The sequence below is a fragment of the Chenopodium quinoa genome, unplaced genomic scaffold, assembly GCF_001683475.1.
Source record: "Chenopodium quinoa cultivar QQ74 unplaced genomic scaffold, ASM168347v1, whole genome shotgun sequence".
Classification (NCBI taxonomy): domain Eukaryota; kingdom Viridiplantae; phylum Streptophyta; class Magnoliopsida; order Caryophyllales; family Amaranthaceae; genus Chenopodium; species Chenopodium quinoa.
Window position 1 is genome coordinate 107,121 of NW_018745675.1, and position 22,330 is coordinate 129,450.

The 22,330-nt window shown below is 39.6% G+C and overlaps 2 protein-coding genes across 6 annotated transcripts in view; both read right to left on the minus strand.

Annotated features, from left to right (window-relative positions):
* The window catches only part of LOC110717206 (phosphoglycerate kinase-like), a 32,103-nt gene extending 22,284 nt beyond the window's left edge, over positions 1 to 9,819 (minus strand). For 2 of the 5 annotated variants that reach the window (XR_002510691.1, XM_021895857.1), the window contains exons 1-8: positions 9,458 to 9,819; positions 9,169 to 9,356; positions 9,025 to 9,068; positions 7,628 to 7,892; positions 6,459 to 6,805; positions 6,056 to 6,341; positions 4,751 to 4,818; positions 2,420 to 2,671 (exon numbers count right to left, since the gene is read on the minus strand). Coding sequence is in view for 4 of the 5 variants with exons in the window: in XM_021895857.1 (XP_021751549.1) it covers positions 2,420 to 2,671; positions 4,751 to 4,818; positions 6,056 to 6,341; positions 6,459 to 6,805; positions 7,628 to 7,892; positions 9,025 to 9,068; positions 9,169 to 9,356; positions 9,458 to 9,462 (1,455 nt within the window). In the remaining variant the exon portion in view is untranslated. Of the gene's footprint in view, positions 1 to 2,419; positions 2,672 to 4,750; positions 4,819 to 6,055; positions 6,342 to 6,458; positions 6,806 to 7,627; positions 7,893 to 9,024; positions 9,069 to 9,168; positions 9,357 to 9,453 lie in introns of all 5 variants that reach the window. The other 3 variants (XM_021895854.1, XM_021895856.1, XM_021895855.1) reach the window with 3 other exon arrangements.
* Positions 9,820 to 19,511: 9,692 nt separating this feature from the next.
* LOC110717281 lies at positions 19,512 to 20,769 on the minus strand. The gene is made up of 3 exons (XM_021895935.1): positions 20,038 to 20,769; positions 19,841 to 19,924; positions 19,512 to 19,715 (listed from the first exon to the last, which is right to left on the minus strand). The coding sequence occupies exons 1-3, from the start codon at positions 20,767 to 20,769 to the stop codon at positions 19,512 to 19,514; spliced, it is 1,020 nt and encodes a 339-aa protein (XP_021751627.1).
* Positions 20,770 to 22,330: the final 1,561 nt, after the last annotated feature.

The window sequence follows — 22,330 nt, forward strand, 5'->3', positions numbered from 1 at the left end:
TCTTCTCACTAAAGCACCCAAACGTGTTACCTCCTATGGACCGGTTCAAAAATAATAATTCTGCAAAGATGGATGCTCATAAGTCTTCCCATAACGAAAAATAACGTATAAACAAGAGATGTCATTTTGAAACCACTATTAAATTCCAAAATTATTTTATTTATTATGTTAAGGAAGTAAATCAAGCGAAAGCCAAGCTTCTTAGTGGTCTCGCAATTGTAAATGGTAGTTCCAAGAGGGGTAATCTTAAGTGTGGGCATTTGAAGGAGAATGACTTTAAGTAGATTCTCTGGGATTATGAACTCTCAACACACTCAAACTCTCTAGTACCATAATCCCTTGAAAGTTAACACTTTTTCATCAAATCTGTAAAAATAATGAAGAATTTAAATGTACTAAACTCTGAGAGCTTATCCATTTCCACAGCAAAGATTCAGATAGTGATCACAAAATATAAAAGATCTTTCTGTCCAAAATCTCATAAACTATATCTCTCCCTAAGAGCAACTTTTAAAACCCATTAAAGAAGCAGATATTTTTTTCAAAGATTTAAAAGCAGAAACTAGTGCTTTATCATCCGAAACATGCCCATGAAAGCATCACTTGCAATAACATCTCAGAATTAATCTAGTTATAGGATGTTTAATGAAACAATTCTCTTTTTGAACCATTGTTCATTTTCAGAAAGCATATTTAAAAGAGCTAGCCAATCACATGTAGCTCTTTTGTCATCAACTCAATAATGGCTAAATTCTTCACCTACCTAAGACCCCACAAAAAATCCTCATACTCCTTTGTAGTTTTCTTATTGATTCTCCAAAGACACTAAGGAAAATATTGCAAGAAAAACAATATCAAACAAGCATGACCGCAGATTATTTTCCTTTGATTCTCTTGAAAATCTACTTAAATGATTCTAGAGAAAGAAAAATGGGGGGCAGGGCAGCAGGGAAGTCCTAAATGCCTTTGTTGAGAACGTCATCAGCAAATACTTTCTCTGATATCATAAAATTACAGCAAATTGACTTTCTACTATCTCATACTAACTTTGAAAACATGCTTTTTATTAATAGAATATAAAGAAATGTGATTAAGAAAAATGGTGTAACCTAAAATATATTTCAATATTTACTTTTTTTTTTTTTTAACTTGAACAAACGCGATAGCCAAATTGCTTCTACTTTCAGGGAACTAAAAATATTTTGTTTCTTTTTTTATGCAAAAAATGGAGGCTAAACCTCAATGTGAATAAACTAAACCTATACAAACCATTCGTTGCCATACTCAGTTTAAGGTCAAACAGTCCAATATTAAGTTTCCAAAAGCCTAAGTGATAGTAAGTGAATTGACAAAGAATATTAACATGAGTATAGAATTCCACCCAGCAATCAAGGGGGGGGGGGCTAGACTACCAGGTATCCAAATAAAGTTCTTCAACAGTTCCTATCAGCAGTTTAGCACCTCTTGTGACTTTTTTACTATGCCCATAACCGACAAGTGTGAACGGATACGAGAGATTGAATCACTCAACCAATCACCCTTCAAAGTACTAACCCACAAGTTTTCCCCTAGTAATTACCATGCTGACAAAACTGTATAAAAGTAAGAACTAATTGACCCAAAGCCACCTAGGATTCAAATCTGATTGACCATTGATCTCTTGAACTTTTAGTAGCTATATACCTAATGCCATCTCTATCCAACTTTAGGGTAAAACCTTGCAAGTTTTAGCACCATTAAACAGCTCCTTTGAGCATAAACATCTATAATCTGACTTCCTTTAGGATAAACACCAGCTAAAAGATAGGGCAAATTTTTTTTTCGTTTACATTTATTCCTTTGAAGTATTATTACGGTTGAGGATGAAAATGAAATTTATACTCTTATTAAGTGCTACAAATTGTCTTGAACTTCCTCTGTAATACCCTAACTGTTTATTATAGCAGTCACCTTAACAGCTTAGTGTGCCAAATACACTTTCGATCCCTTCGACATACTGTAACACCCTTTTTAGAATCGTAATCAACAAATGAAAAACTGATAAATGAGGATCCTCAGTGAATGGTATGAAAGACTGACAAATGGTATACCTAAAAGGTCCTATAGAATAATCAGTGAAGCACCAATTGGGCAATTGGTGCAGCCAATGGCAGTAGTTGTCATCTAAAAGTCCAGATAGTAAAAAAATACTCAAATGACATACACGTAAGTTGGTCACAGAAATTGTATACCACTACAAAACTTCAATCTTTTCAGGATGTCAAGCTAATTTATGAATCCAATTATTACACGCAGAAGCTGATAGCATAATCAATGGAATCTAATAGGCTGTCTAGCCATAGAATGAAAACTAAAACAATTAATTCTATTAGAAAAAGCTAATTTGACCAAAAAACAGAGAGAGAGAGAGAGATCATACTCTGTCCATCGCGAGAACCCCTGGAAGAATTCTTCCTTTCAGATATTCCCAAACAACAGATGCATGCTCAATCATAGTATATGTTTGTGCAGATCTAGATATCTGAAGAGCTGCTTCACAAGCCGTATGCCCAACAATTGTTATATGACAGCCATTTTGGCTTACTTCATCAAGAATACATGCCAATTTACACTCTCCACCACTATTCTGATGAGACTGTCTAACTTTCACAAGACCTATCCATGTAATTTTCTGAAAATGGAAAGCATCACATAAGCAGGTAGTTAAATTTCGATTATGACTAATAAAAAAAATGTATCTATATTGCAAAGGTCTAAGAAAGTGACACAGGTAAAACCGGATCATTACTGCAAAAATCCAATAGAGGTAAAATAACAAAATATGAAATGCCAAATGCTAAAAATGAAACAAGTACTACGGAGATGATTAAGTGCTTATGTCTTCTACAAGACCACCAGAGTCAAGCATTAATAAAACTCCAGTTATTTGGCAGAAAAATAAAGTTTTATTTCATTGGTTTATATGGGGTAAATTTTGTGGTTCAACTGTGAAAAGTTTGAATGTGAAGGTGACAAACTTCTATTTTAAAATTAATTGACTCATTAAGCTGATCTGAAGAGCTTAAAAAGGAGAAAGGACACAAATCTAGAGATAGATTGAGGATTGGGAAGAGTAGTCTCAATGAGGAAGCAGCCAGAAATGGCTACAGGCATAATTGAACTGTAAATATATTGGTTTACAAAATACCCAAATTTCCACACTCACCATAAATTGGAAAACAGAGGGTTAAAATAATGATATACAGAAATATGATGGGTTATGCTCACATACATACAAAAGTCAATGATTATCTAGTCCTTCCATCACATTCACCAGATTATCTAGTGCTTCCTCTGCTTATGAAACAAGATCCCATTCATCCTATTCACCAGCTGACACCATTTAATGCCTTCTGGCTCATGGTTTCATGGTGTTCATGTTAGAGCTGCCTCTCCAACATCATAGACTGTCTAACATTATATTCCTCCCTAACATTAGATTCTCATAGAACTATGCCATGAATCCAGCAGCCCAACATTATTAGTTGCAACAAGAATGTCCAGAGGGAACTCCATCAGCTTTTTGAGAATAATATAAGATAAATTTTGAGAACAGCTTAAGATCAAAAGAGAAACAATTTACTATATATCCATGTTTTAGTCCCTTTGTTCACAAGTGTGATCAAGAACTTGCATTTCTCCCCTAAAACTCTAACCCAACCCTTAATACACTTTAGTGCATATGATCAATAGGGTTCCTTAGTGTTGAATGAAGTACTTGAATCAAAAAGATTGAATATAATTGTTATTGGTATGGTTCACCAAATCTTATTAGACTTGTCAATAATGGTTATTAGTATTATGAACATGAAAAGATGGTGAATGCTGAAAGTTTAATTCATAAATCAATTGGTATGATTCACCAAATCTTATTAGACTTGTCAATAGTGGGTTATTAGTAATAGGAACACGAAAAAATAGTGAATACTGAAAGCTTATTTTATGAATCAATAACATTCAATAGGTGCATCATGTGGCAGACCATATTTGTGCAATCTCTTACATTGCATTACATAATTCATGTGTAGACTAAGAGCCATACTAAATAGGAAGGACCACAAGCAAGGTGTTGGGTAGGTCAATGAGAGACTCACAACTCAAATGAGTGATTATTCTCCCTTTACAGGGGCTAATTATTTAACGTAGGAAGAAGATAAAAATCACTGAGCAACTTGATTGTTGTCGGTTGTAAGAGAGACACGTATAGAAGAGTAAGAAAAAGAGTTGAGAGATGAGATGTCTTTGAGTTACCTTCCCATGGAAAATTTCTTTCATATGGTGCTTCTTGTGTATTTCAATTGGACCCTTGCTTGGTTATGTACACACCCTTAAATCTGCCTAATCATCATTAAAAGGTACAGGACTTATAAGCAAACTTGGACATTGACATTCGTGATCAATTTTGTGCATATTGGGGAATGCCAACAAAGATATTGACAACCTCTTAAATAGAATATGTCTTGGAAAAGGGATAATGGGAGGGTCAAAAAGTATGTGAATAGCACTATTTGAAAACTGTGTCCTCAAATGGGATTATCTTTCTTTCCAATTGGTATGTTCAAATCAACCTACATAATATTTCACTCTCCATGTATTCACTATACAATATACAGCTCCTGTAGAAACCATTCATATTCAATCTTTTTTACTTTTCATCATCTTCTAGAGAAGTCAACTAAAATAAATATTATGAAACAATGGAAGTAGTCACCTTACATCTTGAAAGGTAAGTGGCAATTTCATTGAATGAGTTTGATCCAAGATCAACAGGTTCCCAACCTAATACAGTACGAGAAAACACTAATGAATTTTTTTCCTATCATTAAAATCAACATTGTGTAGAAATCCATCTTACGTATAATTTACAACAGACATTACCCTCATAACAGCTTTACAAGTGAGAGCACATCAAAAATATCGATCAATGTCTTAAAGTACAAGAATTACAAAGAATTTATTAGGGCTAATCAAAAAAATCAAATAAATAATTTTAAATTTGAAGTTAGCTCAATACCCAAAAACCCACTAAGCAAGGAAACTTTAACACCAATATGGCCATGTCATCATAGTAGAAATTCCCTATTTCTAAAAAACAACAAAGTAATACCCACTACAAGTGCATTTATGAAAAGGTTTGAGGTAAAGAGATACATAACTTCCTTGCCCTTCAATATCAACTATAGTAGATAATAAGTTTTGGAAAGACTAGAAGAAAAAAAAAACAATTTCAAAAGTAGAAGATCGCAATGAAGAGATACTAATAGGAGTAATAAAAGCTTTGAATAGAATCAATACAGAGAAAAAAAACAAAATATTAAGAATAACAGTAGAACAAAACTTAGTTATCTGACAGTCCAAGCAATGAAATTCTGATATGATTGGAGTGGTATCATCTTTTCAGCTTGTCTTCATAGCTTATGATTTCACAACCTAGTTTTGCTTCTTGTTCATAAAATAAATGGTGACTTTATATGCCTCTTGTTAATAAGCACATGCTAAAAATATTCATCATTTACCATATGTATACTTTTGAAGTTAACCCAGAAATTCCAAATACTTGACATTCAGATGTAGAGAAGCCTACAATATGAATTTCTGAACTTTTATTACAAATAATACTTTACAACCTAGGAGTATAAATAGCCTATATTTTACCAGCTTCTTCTGTTCAGATTCTTTGATGCCCTTCCTTTTCTTTAAAAGGCTATTAGATGAGGGGTATTAATATAATGCTAGTCATAATGCTAGTCAAGTTTGATGCTTGATAAAGACAACTCATGCTTTTAGATCCAAGAGAAGGAGATAGACACGGAAAAAAGAAAAAAGAAGATGAAAAGACCTAACATAAAAATTGAAAGAGGCAAGACTGCAGGACCTCAACAAAAGCATTCATTTGTAAAGATCTTGAGCATGCAAGTCAATAGATATAGCAATAAAAGTGTAACAAGGATACAATAATTTTATCCAATTTTCCCGTACAAAATGCAAGAGCAAACTCAAAAAAGGAGAAACTTACCATCCACAATATTATGAGCAAGAAATGATTTTTCTTGCATCGGCAAGTGATTATGCTTGCATAAGAAATCACTTGGTAATAGCATATGTATGCTTCTACTTTCAGCATAACTCACTATTTCTAGAGCCTCTTTGACTCCTTCATGCTCAACCAAATGCAAGGGAACAGGCTTTCCCATGACATGCATGATTTGTAGTGCCATCATCCCCACAAAAACCAAACCATCACATTTAGCAGCTAAAACGCGCAAGGCTTTTACTTTGTCCTTAATATTTCCTCCTCCTACCTATACCAAATGATGAAACATTAACCAATGTTAGTAATTATGACTTACCGTGAAATAAGCAGCATAACTAAATTAAAAAAAAAAAATATTAAGAAGTAAATAATAGCAAGGGAATACCACTGCAACACTGGGACTCAGATCACATTCTGGAATTGTCTTCAATTTGGCCAAACACTCGTCAAAATAAAAACCAGCTAGGCAAGCATAACAAAACTGGGTAACTCCAACAGTTGATGCAAGAATTTTGTGAGCTGTTGAAAACGAATCGTTGACAAAAATATCTATCCCAGAAGCTAATCTCCTAGCAAATTCTGAGTTGTTGGCAAGTTCTTGTTTGTAGTTTGTAAGATTTTCAAGAAGAATGATATCTGCTTCCTCAACTTGCTCGAAATTTGGCTGCTGATGTTCATAAAAGCATTTACCAGGGAGAACCTTCAATTTGAGCACTGATGAAAGGAATTCTGCTAATCAACAAATGCAACAGGAAATAGATTAGCATCTCTTATATTAAAAGTGGGCTAATAAGAGCCGGGGTAAATGAACAAACAAAAACAACAGGTAATAGATTAGTGTTTCATCCATCAAAAGCGTGTTTAATAAGAGCTGGACTACTAAATGAACGAATGAGGTCATCTGTTTTAGTTTAATCCCAACCTGTGAGATTACATGAAAGAGAAGGCTGAGAGGTGTACAAAGGAAAAAATTGAAAAAATGTTCTAAAAATATTTGAATGAACTAACCAATACACCTACAATAGTCAGTGATAAAGCATATAATTAGTGGCAGACCATAGAGTAATCCTTGACCACAATTATTAATTGTAATCCACCAGTTTCATGCTAAGCTTGTAACTTACCAGCTGCACGAGCCAATTAACAAGGTACACCTTGCTTGTTGTTTAGACATAATTATGTTGGCTCTTGGGAAAATGGGCAAATTCTCTCTTTCAGTCTCTATTACCTTATTGTTATAGGTTGTACCAGTTACTCCCTTTGTTTCTAATTAATTGCAACCCTTTTCTTTTTCATCCATTTTTGATCCATTACAACACTTATTTGGTAAGGACACACAACTACTTTATTATTTCCCTCTCATCATCCTCGCATACACTACTGTTTATTATTCCTCTATCCCACTAACAACTAAATAAACACACTCTTCACCAAAAGCCACAATGTTACTATCCTTGAAGCAGAAAAGCATACTCGAAAGTACTATAGTGCTACAAAATCAAATCAACAAGCTGCAAATCAGAAAGCTGTAGAAAATAACAACCAGAGTCATACCTGCAACAGTCTCTTCAGATAAAACCTTGGAGTTGCATTTGACTGTCCAACTACTAGCCAAAACTACCTTTGCTCCGGCTTCATATATGTATTTAATAGTTAATAGTGCATTGGAAATTTTTGAGACAGATTCGTCCAGATCCTGGTGAAGCAGGATGGAAGAATCAAATCTGACCATGACAACTTTTGCAGAAAGCTCCTCTTTAGGGAATCTTTGCAGAGTTTGTATAGGTGGAAAGCCTTTCTCCCTGTCATGATCTTTGGCCTATGTACAAGATATAATTTAAATTCAAACCAAGTCAACTAACAAGGCATTGTAATTAGATTTCAAGCTTTATAAATGCAGCAAGGGATGATGAAGAACCTAAGCAAACTACTCAAGATTGCCTTGCACCATCATAATCTTATAAGAAAAAAACATAGATAAAACCCTTTACCATCTTGTATTTGTTTTAGAAGTTCTTATTTTACATGAGCTTACACATTGTAAAGTGCACAGTCCTAGGCTACCACAGTAATTATGTGTAGTTTTAATCAGGGCCAAAGAACAGATAATCTAGGTCAGACTGAAAATTGTCACTGAAACAAATGAAGTAGAAGAAAGCTGAGATATTGAATAGGAAAGTTAATAGAAAGATTCTTTTTGTCACAACTTTTGAAAAGAAGTTAATTAGAACATATTTGTCACTTGCCACAAGAACAAGTCCACGATAGCCTCATACTTATGCCAGATTGACTTTACAATTTCCTGGTGTAATATGTGCCATATAGTAAGCTCACAGAAACCAAAAAAATCATTTCAATATTGGACAATAAATAAAACTTATGCTCAATGGGCTAAGCGAGTTGAGAGCACCCTATATACCTTATTAAGGATGTAATTCTTCCATTACAGACGAAAGACTTTTCATGTCTATACGTGAGTTGTTACTAACATTCTACACTATAAATAGTTAACTAGACTACAGTCAGAAAGAGAACAGACATCATTTTGTGACTCTATACTTTATTCGCAGACTAAACAAGAAAACCTGCCTGGGTTTCTGGCAGTGGAGAGTTTAATGACATTAGAAGACGCTCTCCAGCTCATTGTATGCTTAGACGGTTTCGTCCTAACAAAGAATTTCTGATACATGGATAGGGGAGTGCAAGGTGTGAATGTGTTATTCAAGCTCTTTACAAAAGTCTGACAACAGGCATATCTGATAGTTTTCACAGTTCATGAGATTCTTTAAACACCCGGGTGCAAGATACACCCAAGATAATTTTTGTTTATTTTTACGATTACTGCTCATTACCAAATGAGGAAAAAAATACCTTGCGCCTAAGTGTATATAATAATTTTCAATGAAATTCAAATCGAAAATGGTAAAAAGTAGAGCATTGAATGATAATACCTTACAAGAGATGCTTGCAGCATTACTTGACACCTCCCAGGACCCTATTAAAAAGTACATTACAACATCAAACAAAATTTTCATTTTATCTTATAAAAGAATCAAAATATTGAACCGTTTGAAATAAGATGGTTAATTAATTACCTAAAGATGAAATTTCTCCATTTCTGTGAAAATTGGCAATTTTTCCATGAGATAAACATGCTTTATTATAAGTAATTAACACCAGGGGTTTGCTGCAAACCCCATGAAAGCTATATTTATAGGAAGATAATGTTGCTCCTTGCAAAAAATTAACTCCAGTGGTACAATGAGCGATTTGAGCCATCATCCTAGAATTAGAAACACGAAACCCAAATTACCCAAATCAAATAAAATATATAAATAATTTACCCAAAAAATGTATAATCAAGTGAGAAGTAGAATTACCCACAACATTAATATTGACAAACGTCACAGTTAGAACTCTTAGCAGCTTACGCCATGGATAGGGTCATAGAGATAGAGAGCTCTGTTATGGTGTAATAAAATGGTTACAAACAATTTTTATTTTTTTTTCAGATTGGTAAGAAGCAATAAGGTGGAAGGTGTCTTACCGCACCACGATATTGCACAAGTCGAATGTAAGAATTGGAAGTTTGGGGATTAAATTGTGGGAATAGGAATGGCTGAAAGAGAGTGTAAAGGAGCGCACTCCCATTAATAATTTAATATACTCCCTCCGTTAATTTTTATGTGCAACTTTTACTATTTTAGTCCGCTAAACATTATGCAACTTTCTATTTTCTTTCTATTTTTAGTAAACAGGAACCTCAAAAATTACATATTTACCCTTACTTAAAAATTCAGATTTTCATAATTTTACCCTTATCTTATTTTAATCAAAATTAATCTAAAATTAATCAAATTTGATCTAATTTAATCACTCCCTCCATTTATTATCCCATTTCCCCCCAACCACTCTCATCACTCACATTCCCAACCACCAAACATTTTTTTTTTTTTGGTAAGTAAGTAGCTTTTATTACCAAAAGAGAAAGAGGAAAAACCTCACCCAAACTACACGAGCCAAAAGGCCAAACAAACACCAAACACAAAAACAAAAACAAACACAGGCCTACACCACCTTAAGCCTTTACAACTTAACCAAGCCAAGCCCGAACATACAAAGAAACCAACACCAGAAAACAGACCACTAACAGAAGACTAGTTACAAGGCACACTATTCCTGAGATTAAACAGCCATTTAGCTTGCTTCCTTGACCAAGAGCCACTAATGAGTTGATGGCACCTGTCCATTACTTCCACACATACTACTTTACAAATCTTCTCTGGCCGGATCACAGCTTTGTGCCACAAGGCATGAGATCTGGCTAACCATATGTGGTAAACAAGGCCAGTAAGAACAGCTAGTCTTACTTTCTGTTGAACTGAGTCTGCAGGCACTCTCTTCCACTGCCTCCACGCTGTATCTAATACAAAGCTTCTGTGCTTGATTCCAATCCATAGATAATTGATGCAAGCCTGACTGTAACAGCACTCAAAAAACAGATGTTGTACAGATTCTGGAGCTGCACCACACAGTAAACACTGATCAGTCTCACACACTCCAATGTTGTGCAACTTAGTTCTCAGTCTGAGTCTGTCATGAGCAGCAAGCCAAGCAATAAACGTATGTTTTGGAACATTGAACTTATTCCAGATCCAATTAGTCCAGCTGACTGTAGGCATGCTTCCAATAATCCACCTATAACCTTCAGCAATAGTATAGGCACCTTCTGTCCATTTGTTACTGATGAAACCAGCTTTCAGTTCCTCTTTGATCCTGCAGATTTTCTTCCAAGCCCAGACTGCCCCTTTGCTTGGAGTATAGTTCCACCAATCTCTATGCTTGATATAAACTGAGTGCACCCATTTCACCCACAAAGAATCCTTTTTACAAGCTACCTTGCAAACATACTTGCCCAAGGCTGCTTTATTCCAAGCACTACAATTTCTAATTCCCATACCACCCATCTTTCTAGGCTTACAAACCCAGTCCCAGGAGATAGGGGGAGCTTTGGATAAAGAAACGTGCCCATCCCACAAATAAGTGATAGACCGTCGTCGAGCCTACCAAAGATAATGATTCCTATCTTGGTCTCACTAACAATAGTAAGGGTAAGAAAGGGTCGAACCCAAGAGAGGCGTTGAATCAACCACCGAGTACTACCGTTTAAATAAGCTAAATGAATTCTAAATTGGGTTGGTTTTGAGTAACTTCTTCTAATTCAACTCAACTAAAGCTAAGAGGAGATTAACAATATTAAGAGGAATCTAGGGCTCGGGTTATACCACTCAACTTCATCACAAATCACAATTAGCATGCTACAATCAAGGTAAATTAATGGGACAAATTAGGGGAAGTCATCTAAAGCACCCAACTACTCTCTCAAGCTAGAGGGATTACTTGAATCGTGAATACAACCTACTCTCGTGGTTACATAGCATGAAACAAGTGTTAAAGCATAATCACGATGACATAAACATTCCCTTGACCGGTAATCCCTATTCTCATGGCATTTCGGGTCAATTAAGCATAAGGGAGCTAACTCAAGTTCATCTCTCGATCCTTCGTTGAGAAAGCTTGGATAAATAGTTCTAGCAATGCCATATACAAGAACTAAGCAATTAAACCACTTAAGCTCAACTAATCATCATCCCACAACAACCAAATTAGCACATGCAACAAGTAATTAGTGACTACATTGAGGGTTTTACCCAAACCCTAGAATTTAGACTACTCACAATCCATGGAGGTTAAAGCAATTAGAGGTTTCAAGCAATTCATGAACAAGTTCAAACTAAGGATTAAGCTAATTAACAATCTAAGCATGCAAGAATTAAGCAAGTAATCAACAACAAAGTAAAGAGAAGTAGAAAAGATGAGTAAGAAATGGTTACTATGAAGCTTCAAAGTGAGCAACAATGGTGGATTTTGTCTTCTACAATGATTGAATTTGAATGCTTCTAAGCTAAAAATTAAGAACTAACTAATGATTTGAGAATTTAATGTTCTAAGACTACAAACTAAGAGGAAAGCTCTAAAAAAACTGCCTCCCGTACAAATGAGCTCTAAAGGGGTATTTATATGACCCCCAAATAAAAAGGACGGAAAAAACAAGGAAGGAGTTCGACTACAGGTCTGCACGGACGTGCCAGATTTGGCACGGACGTGCAAGGCTAAGCACGGCCGTGCCAAGTTTGGCACGGACGTGTAGGAGGGCCAAAATGGAGGCAGAAGCTTCTGCCAAGGTCTGCACGGACGTGCAGCTTTTGGCACGGACGTGCAGACTTGCACGGACGTGCTATCATCTTGCACGTCCGTGCAGGATACCCTGCCTAGACTGCTTAACTTTGGGAAGCTTTAACTTCTACGTTTCTTGTCGGAAATGGACTTGTGACCAGTCGTTGGAAAGCTCTTGAGACGAACTTTAATCTCCAATTTGAATCGCTTCAAAAGGTTGATAAGATCAAAAGTTATGGTTGGTTGAAGTTGACGCTTACGCAAACGACCTTTCAAGGTTCTCCAAAAGCTTTTCATTTCTCTTTAAGGCATTCCTCCTTCTTCCTCCATGGCTCTATCAACCAAACTTGCCCTTATCCTTGCTCACTCATGCTTGATCATGTCCATAGTGCTAAAAATAGCTACATTACATCAAAAACACAAACAACCGGTGAAGCATGGATGGTACAAAATTTGCATAAAAATAGGATAAAAAATGAACTTTGATGTCGATTAATAACGAAAACAAGGTTCAAAAGTACCCTAAAATCATGCCAAATAACAAGTTATCAATAAGCCCTACAAAGCTGATTTATTCTATCAACAACACTTTTAGGCAAAAGCACACACTGAGCCCAATAAGAGTAGAAACTGATCAACACTGAGTTGATGAGCACCACCCTCCCAGCATATGACAAATTCCTACTTGACCAACAAGTAATACTAGCCATCATCTTGTCTATGAGCACATCAAAATCACTATTTCTAAGATATTTGGAATTTAAAGGGATTCCCAAATACGTAAAAGGAAAGTCTCCTTCAATAAATCCAGAAGAAGCCAAGATATCCTGTCTTATATCCTCATTCGCATTCCCAAAATAAATGGTTGTTTTATCCTCATTAGCTTGTAGCCCCGAAACCATGTGAAAAGTCTTCAAAGCTCTAACTAATAAAGACACAGAGGCCCTATCACCACAAGAGAAAAGCATTAAATCATCAACAAAAATCAAATGATTTAACTTTAGAGGATTGCATCTGTGATGATATTTGAAGCTCCTTTTCAGCCCAATCTTCTTTAGCAGTTTAGTCAAATAGTCCATGCAAATCACAAACAGCAGGGGAGAAAGAGGGTCCCCCTGTCTAATCCCTCTTGCACCTCTAAAAAACCCATTACTACCTCCATTAATCATAATTGAGTAAGAAGGGGAAGAGATACAAGTCATAATCCATCCAACAAAATGAAGAGGAAAACCAAGAGCCTGTAACATACTCTCAATGAACTGCCATTTCACAGAATCATAGGCCTTTCTAATATCCACCTTTATTGTACATCTAGGAGCCTTTCTCTGATTTTTGTAATCCTTAAGAAGGTCTTGACAGATCATGATGTTATCAATGATAGCTGTTTGGGGGTTTTCTGTGTCCTTCGGGAGAGTTACAATTTCCTAGCAGACTTCCTTCTTACGCCTGTACCTGCACCTAGCCGACTTCCTTCTTGCGCCTGTACCTGCACAAGTAACGGAGACTCCGGATGGGGGGTGGGAGTTCCGCCTCCGAAGATTAAGTTAGTATCTTTTCGAAGTGGAATAAGAACAGCAAAAGCTTCTCGGTTCGAGAGCGTTTCCGTAGGTTTGGACTTTTTTTGTTTTTTTTTTGTGGTTGCAATTAATGTATGTCCCTCATAAATGAGGTCTACCCTTACTATTTATAGTAAGGGAGAACTGTACCTCAATTAGGGTATAAGGGACACGTGTCTGCAAAGGAAATGGGCCTTTGCAGACCGCTGAAGGATTGACACGTGTCAAGCTGAAGGATTAATGCTCGTCTTTTAAGAGCAGCTGCTTCGGATGAGGTTTCCGGTAGAGTGCCGTCTTCCAAGTAATTCCGGATGGGGTCCATCCATGTGGAGCTTCGATCTAGAAGTCCAATGGGGTCATGTTCAATGCTTCTCTTTTCCATGACTTCCCAGAAGACTGATCTAGGCGTATCACATGTGGCGGAGGATGCAAGTTTGGATAGTGCATCCGCCTGATTATTCTCGGATCTGGGTACTTGACTCAGGTTGAATTCATCAAATGCCCCAGCCTCCTCTTTGACCGCCTGCAGATACATAATCATCACCGGATGGGTGGCCTCGTAGTCACCGTTGTACTGGCTAACGATGAGTTGGGAATCTGAGCAGGCATCAACTTTCCTTGCCCCGACCGCCTTACACATGCGGATACCGGCTAGCAGGGCTTCGTATTCAGCTTCATTATTCGAAGCTTGAAACTTGAATCGTAGAGCGTACTCGTATTTGTCCCCCTCCGGAGAGTGAATAATTACACCCGCTCCGCAGCCATTCAGCGTAGAGCTCCCGTCTACATAAACCCTCCAAACTTCATCGGTTTTATCCGGCTATATTGGCCTTGTCATTTCAACAATGAAGTCGGCAAACGCCTGACCCTTCACTGCTCGCCTGGGTTCGAAAGTGATTTCTAAGCCTTGGATTTCCACAGCCCATTTAATCATTCTTCCGGATGACTCTAAAGTGGTCATAGGCCTTTTGAGCGGCTGGTCAGTGTAAACGGTCACCGGATGTGCTAAAAAATACGGTTTCAGCCGCTTGACTGCTTTGAACAAAGCCAGACCGAATTTTTCGATCATGGGATAACGAAGTTCAGCATTCCGGAGGACATGGCTTAAAAAGTATACCGGGAGCTGATTACCGTCTCTCTCAGCAAGGAGGACGGCACTCAAGGAGTGATCCGAGACGGACAAGTACATGTAGAGAGCCTCCTGGGGTAGGGGACTCACCAATCCTGGCAAAGAATGCAGGTGTTGCTTCAGCCGTTGAAATGCCGCCTCAGCCTCTTCACCCCATTCAAACCTTGACCTCTTTTTGATTGCTTGAAAGAAATACAGGCACTTGTCACCTGACCGGCTGAGGAATCTTCCCAGTGCCGCCAGGCAACCGGTAAGCTTTTGAGCCTCCCTGACGGTACGTGGCGACTGCATGTTGATCACCGCCTGTACTTTGTCCGGATTGGCTTCTATGCCTCTCTGATCAATCAAAAATCCAAGAAACTTCCCGGACTCAACTCCAAAGACGCATTTTCTAGGATTTAACATGACTTTATGCCGTCTGAGGGTGGTGAGAGTTTCTCGGAGGTCGGCTAGATGATTCGCCTGCAGCTTTGATTTGACAATCATGTCATCAATGTACACCTCCACGTTCCTTCCAATCTGATCATAAAAGACTGAGTTCATCATTCGCTGGAAAGTAGCAGGCGCATTCTTCAACCCAAACGGCATCACCTTGTAGCAATATAGCCCTTGATCTGTGACGAAAGCCGTCTTCTCTTGGTCTTTCTTCCACAAGGGTATCTGATGGAAGCCGGAATAGGCGTCCATGAAACTCATCAGGGCATGGCCGGCTGTAGAGTCTACCAAATGATCTATCTTTGGAAGCGGGTAGCTATCCTTTGGACAAGCCCTGTTGAGGTCCGTGTAATCTACACACATCCGCCAGGTTCCATTCGGCTTTTTCACAAGGACGACATTGGCTACCCAATCCGGGTAGTAACATTGCCGGATGAATCCAGCATCCAAGAGTTTCTTGACCTCGGTTGCTGCCGCCTGGGACCTTTCCTCGCCATGGTTCCGTTTCTTTTGCCTGACCGGCTTCTTCTTAGGATCCACAGCGAGTCTATGTACAGCAAGATCCGGACTTACACCCGGCATCTCTTCTACTTCAAAGGCAAACACATCTTTGAACTCTTTCAGCAAAAGGAGCAAACCTGATCCCAAACTTTCAAACGCAGCCGTTTCAACCTTGACGGTTCTGTCTGGCCGACTGTCTTCAAGGACAACATCAATTATTTCTCCTGCCGGCTGAGGGCGAAGGACGTTTGTCCTCTCGGACAGTGATTGCTATTGTTTCTCCTTCACAGGCGCCAGTTGGTCCGCCTTCCTCTTTTTACCGGCTGGCTTTGTAGCCGGTAAGCTTTGATCACAGTCGTCAAGTTCAACAATTTCTTTCTCTTGACCGCCTGTGTCAAGCGTTGGTTTGATGTCTGAGAGGTAACACTCTCTCGCCATCTTTTGGTTCCCACTCAAGGAACCGACTGTGCCATCATCCCTTTCAAACTATATCAACATTAGAGATGGGATGATGACTGCCTTTGAGAGGTTAAGGGTTGGACGGCCAATAATCAGATTGTAGGCAGTCAGCTCTTCTACTACAAGGAACTTGACAACCATATGCCGGCCCTTACCCTTCTCTCCGAACCGGATGGGTAGATCAATCATGCCCACCGGATGTACTACTCCTCCCCCAAAACCTACAAGAGGGTATGAGGCCGGAAGCATGCTACTGGGCTTATACTTGAGTTTCTCCAAGCACCGGTAGCTGATGAGGTCGGATGAGCTCCCGGTATCAATCAAGATCCGGCCAACTCTTTGATTGGCGATTTTGCACTCGATGACTATGGGGTCATCATGAGGCCGCCTGACCTCGCCTCTATCTCTCTCGGAGATGTTAACTTCCGGAAATGAATATTCAGACGACTGGCCCTCATCCACCGAGTTGACCAGTTTCCGAATGTTATCTTTTGTACCCCGGATGGTAGGCCCACCTCCCGCAAAGCCACCGGCTATGGTCAGAATGGTTTCCTCATCCGTATCCGATTGAGTAGCCGGCTTCTTTGGGGGTGGTCCTCTTGCTTGTTTAGGTGTACCCCTTGACTTGGAAAGATAAGATTTGAGAGCCCCCTCATCAGCGAGCCGGTCGAAGAGCCGCCTGAGGCTAAAACAACCCTCAGTGTCGTGGCCAATTTCCTCGTGAAAAAGACAATATTTGCTCTTATCCCGGGCGCTTAGAGGACTCTTCATAGGAGACGGTTTTTCAAGATTCAACCGGTCCTTTACTTCGTTGAGAATGGAGGCACAGTCCTTGTTGAACTCGTACTTTGGCACATACGGATCCGACCTCTTCCTTTTCTGGAAAGGTTGTCCGGATGAGTCTGCCGCCCATACCCCCTTTCTCTTGTCTTCCTTTTTGGCCGACTGGGTAGGCCGATTCTCTTTTTTATCGGATCTTTTGTAATCCGTTGGAAGTTTAACAGCACACAATTCCACTGCCTGAATGTAGGCCTCCGCCTTCATGAGTGCCTCGTGAAGAGTGGAGACCCTCTTCCTAACCAAGTCAAACTTAAAAGTTGATCCATCTTTTAAGCCTTTGAAGAAATCAGTATAGGCAACGTCATCAGACAATCCATTGATTTGGATCCTCATCAGGTTAAACCGCCTGACATATGACCGGAGCCCCTCTTTGTCTCCCTGTTGTATTGCCCCTAGATCAAGGCTTGTTTTCTTGGCAGGGATGTTCATAGAAAAGTTGGACGTAAACCAGTAGGCCAAGGTCCTGAAATTATTGATGCATCCGGCTGGGAGGTTACCAAACCAACGTTGAGCAATCCCTTTCAACGTTGCCGGGAAGCACCGGCACCATGCGGCATCATCCAAACCCTGCAAATACATCAGGTTGGTGTATGCCATAAGGTGATCTTCCGGGTTGGTGGTACCGTCGTAGGCACCTACCAACACGTTTTTGATTTTAGACGGCTGGGTCATCTCGGTAATTTCTCTGGAGAACGCCGTTGGCTGTTCCCCAAGGTTGAGCAGCCGGAGCTGCCAGTCCATAGGCTGGACGGGCGACTGATGCTGCCCCCCGAAAATACCTGCCTGTGCATAGGGGGATCCAAAGGGTGTATACGGTGTTCCATGCACTGCCGGTTGGATCATATGGGGGCCGGATCGAGCGGAAACCTCGCTCGTCCGGCTGTCATTGTTTGTTCTCGAGTGCCTTCCTGAGGTGGCATTAAAGCTGTCTCGAAAGGTCGATGTTGATGCCGACTCGGATCGCTGAGTCTTTTTATCTTGGATGAGGGTCCGGGCATCAGAATAGACTTTCTTGGTTCCATCCGGCTGAATGTGCCGGACGGGCTTTCTGACTCCATCTATAGGAGTGTGCATCTTTGAGAAATCAAAGAGCCTAGCTGGCATGTCTGACTTCGGATGTGGGGTAGATGCTCTACCCTTGACTGTTTTGGCCGTCTTTTTACCGTGACGCCTTTCTTCCGCCTGACCCTTACGGGGGCCGGCTGTGGAGTCCAGAAGGCCTTTGATCTCTCCTTTGAAGCTCATCATCATATTCATGAGCTCATCTCTGGAGACTGGGGAGTCTCCAGCGGTAGAGGTTAACCCAAGCGGCCCCCTAGTTGGCTTGCTAGGAGCCGCCTGGTTCCCTTCCCGTTCTCTCTTATCTTTGGAACGGGTGTTCTTGGTCCTCAAAGAGCCATCTGCAGCAGTGTAGGCTTCCAAGTCATAGTTATCGGCTGTATCTTGGTCCGAATGGACCTCAACCTCCCCAGTAGGCATATTGCCTTTACCAGGTAGTATAGGCTCAGATGTCATCTAGAAAGTACTCTCCCCACAGACGGCGCCAGATGTTTGGGGGTTTTCTGTGTCCTTCGGGAGAGTTACAATTTCCTAGCAGACTTCCTTCTTACGCCTGTACCTGCACCTAGCCGACTTCCTTCTTGCGCCTGTACCTGCACAAGTAACGGAGACTCCGGATGGGGGGTGGGAGTTCCGCCTCCGAAGATTAAGTTAGTATCTTTTCAAAGTGGAATAAGAACAGCAAAAGCTTCTCGGTTCGAGAGCGTTTCCGTAGGTTTGGACTTTTTTTGTTTTTTTTTTGTGGTTGCAATTAATGTATGTCCCTCATAAATGAGGTCTACCCTTACTATTTATAGTAAGGGAGAACTGTACCTCAATTAGGGTATAAGGGACACGTGTCTGCAAAGGAAATGGGCCTTTGCAGACCGCTGAAGGATTGACACGTGTCAAGCCTTTATTGGGCCACGTGTCTTAGGGTATTTTCACCCTAAACAATAGCCCTCCCAGAAATAAAGGCCCTCTGCTCTTCACTAATGATATCAAGAAGAATTTCCTTTAGCCTAGTACAAATCCATATAGGATGATATTGAGTAACAGCTGTTGCACTAGCCACCTTTGGGACTAAATTAAGAGAGGTAGTATTTATTTGCTTTAAGAGCTTACCTGTTTCAAAGAAGTTCAGAACAGCCCCACACACATCAGTCTTGACTATTTCCCAGGTCTGCTTAAAAAATCTGCTAGTATACCCATCTGGACCAGGAGACTTATTTTCATTAATATCTCAGAGAGCATTCCTCACATCATTCTCAGTAAAAGGCCTGATAACAGCATGTTTCTGACTTTCAGACAAAACCTGACCAGCCTGAATCACTTCAGTATGAATGTCCATCACTTCCCCCTCATCACTTCCTAGCAATTTCTGGTAATAAGAGACAAAAGTTTCAGCAATCTTGTCAGGAGCATTGATCATCTCTCCATTCTGATTCTGAATAGAACATATTCAGTTCATCACCTTTTATTTCTGATGCAAGAATGAAAGTAGCTAGAGTTCAAATCACCTTCCTTCATCCAGTGAGCTCTAGCTTTCTGTTTTAGAAAAAGAAACCTAGCCTGATGAGCTTTAGCATACTCAGCCCTTGCCTCATACTCCTGCTTCAAGAGATCTTCATTAGTAGGGTCACTATTCACCTTCACCTAAATGTCAGTTAACCTCTTCTCAGCTGCTAGATCTTCACTCTCAACATTCGAAAACACCTTGTATTAATGCATTTCAAATGTTTCTTGATAATTTTCAATTTCTGAACAACTCTAAACATAGGAGTACCATTAATAGAGCAGTTCCAAGCATCCTTTACTATTTCAAGAAAGTCTGGAGCTTCAGTCCACATATTGAAAAATCTGAATGGCTTTCTAACATTTCCAATCTGATTATCTAGCTTCATACAACAAGGAGACTGATCCATTAATCCCTCAGGGAGGAACTCAGCACTGAAATGGGGGAAAATGCTCAGCCAGAATCTGTAAACTATCACTCTATCAATTTTGGTGCAGACCTTGTCTCTTCCCTCCTGTTTATTATTCCATGTGAAAAACATGCCTCCAGTATTAAAATCCATCTGATCATTACTTCTCAAACAGGTTCTAAACTTCTTAACCTCGGCAATGGTACAAGGAGAACCCAGCTTATCCTCTAGGTTCAGAATATTATTAAAATCACCAGCAATCAACCAAGGTTCACTGATTGAGGTAGCCAAATCAAAAATTTGCTCCCATAGCTTCTCCCTCTCACTAGCATCATTAAGACCATATACCATAGTAACCCAAAAAGACTTCATAGAAGCTCTATGGGTTACCAAAGTGTGAATGTACTGCACACCAACCTTGCAACTACTAACAGAAAAAATAGAAGGGAGCCAGGTAAGCCAAATCCTTCCAGAGTTATGAGCAGAATAGTTAGTAACAATTGACCACTCCTTACCAAATACCTTACTGAACCTCCTAGCCTTCACCTTCGTTTCCATGAAACCAAATAACCCCATATTATGATGTCTCATTGAACCATAAGACATCACATATCTTATTGGGTTTATTTAGTCCCCTCACATTCCAAAACCATATCCTATCCATTAACAGAGAAAGAGCATCCCCCACCACCCATCCTTCCATACATCACCTGACCCCTCCTTATTTCTATCAAATCACTTGCACTACCTTCCTTTGAGGTCACATTTACCTGCTCCAACTCCACAATCTCACCTTCCTCTACATCTTTCTGCAAGTCAGAGAATCTATTCCTCAGGGTAACTTTTGGAGTGTTACCAGACTTCCCTGCCCTATTCTGCTCCTGGATTGGTCTCCATTCCTTTCTCACAGGCTGCCTCATGCCAGTTGCTTTAGCTGTTCTCTGTCTTTCCCTAACCTTGTGATTAGGGCATTGGTCACAAGTATGACCCATTCCATGACACATAGCACATTGAACTGGCTTCCATTCATATACAATTTTCTGAGTCACCTTCCTTCCATTTTCATCCAGAAAGCTGACTTTAGATGGCAATTCCCCGTTCACATTAACTTCTACCATTACACGAGCATACCCAATTAGTTCCTTCATAGTTGTTGCCCTATCAGTTTTAACTTGCTTCCCCAGAATCCCAGCTATTTTCATCAAAGAAGACTGACTCTAGAACTTCAGCTCCAATCCTGGCATACGAACCCAGATAGGAACCTCATGAATGTCTTCTGATTTGAGATTAATTCCAAGCTCCCATTTCTTTGTGATCAAAGGCTTCTTATCAAAGAAGATAGGTCCAGCCATAAGAGCCTTGTCTCGCCCTTCAATCGACTTAAATCTTACCAAGAAAACCCCATTCTCCATTGTAGACACTCGATCAACCCCAAATCTACCCCAAGATCTTCTAATGAAAGCATTCATGATCCTATGAGGCAAATTTGAACTAAGAACATAGCACACAACAGCAGAATTCCAGAAATCAATTTCTGGTTTCACATCATCCATTGTAATCCTGACCCACTCATCCCTCTTTGCACTGGCATTCTCTCCACCAATCGCACTGATATTCTTACTTTGGGTTAAATCTAATCCTTCATATTTATTTTCTTTAAAGAGTTCATTCCATTTTCGAGCATTATTCAACCCAGACATTGAAGTAGCAAGAGAAGCAAAAATAGGGTGTTCCAAAATAGGGCTTAAACCCTCATTGCCATGCCATTGATCATACAACAAATCTTGTCTAGAATCATTACCAATCATCAGTAATGGAGTTGGATTATCATACCTCAAAGGAGAAACAGAAGAAAATCCTTCCTCAGAACTCTGTTTCTAATGGTTGGGCTTCCTTTTATGTTCTGGAGACTTCCTCAGATGAACCCTAGTTCATCTTCCTCGTCTTTCTCTCTCCTGTTCGTCCCTAATTTTCTCCAATTTTACTCCTTAGATCTTACCTTGATACCTCAAAACTTGCAAAAACCAAAACCCCCACTAACATGGTTAACCTCGATCCACTTCACGACGCTTTCATTGCCACCGACGACGTCGGTGAGGGTAATTTGATTATGTCCCTGATTCAATCTTTCGACATC

Excerpts from the sequence above, each read along its gene's own strand:
- LOC110717281 (XM_021895935.1), bottom strand. The coding sequence starts at position 20,769 with ATGGGGTTATTTGGTTTCATGGAAACGAAGGTGAAGGCTAGGAGGTTC. Across the intron at positions 19,925-20,037 it reads ATGGTACTCCTATGTTTAGA|GTGAAGGTGAATAGTGACCC; the intron begins GTTGTTCAGAAA and ends ACTGACATTTAG. Across the intron at positions 19,716-19,840 it reads AGTATGCTAAAGCTCATCAG|AATCAGAATGGAGAGATGAT; the intron begins GCTAGGTTTCTT and ends TGTTCTATTCAG.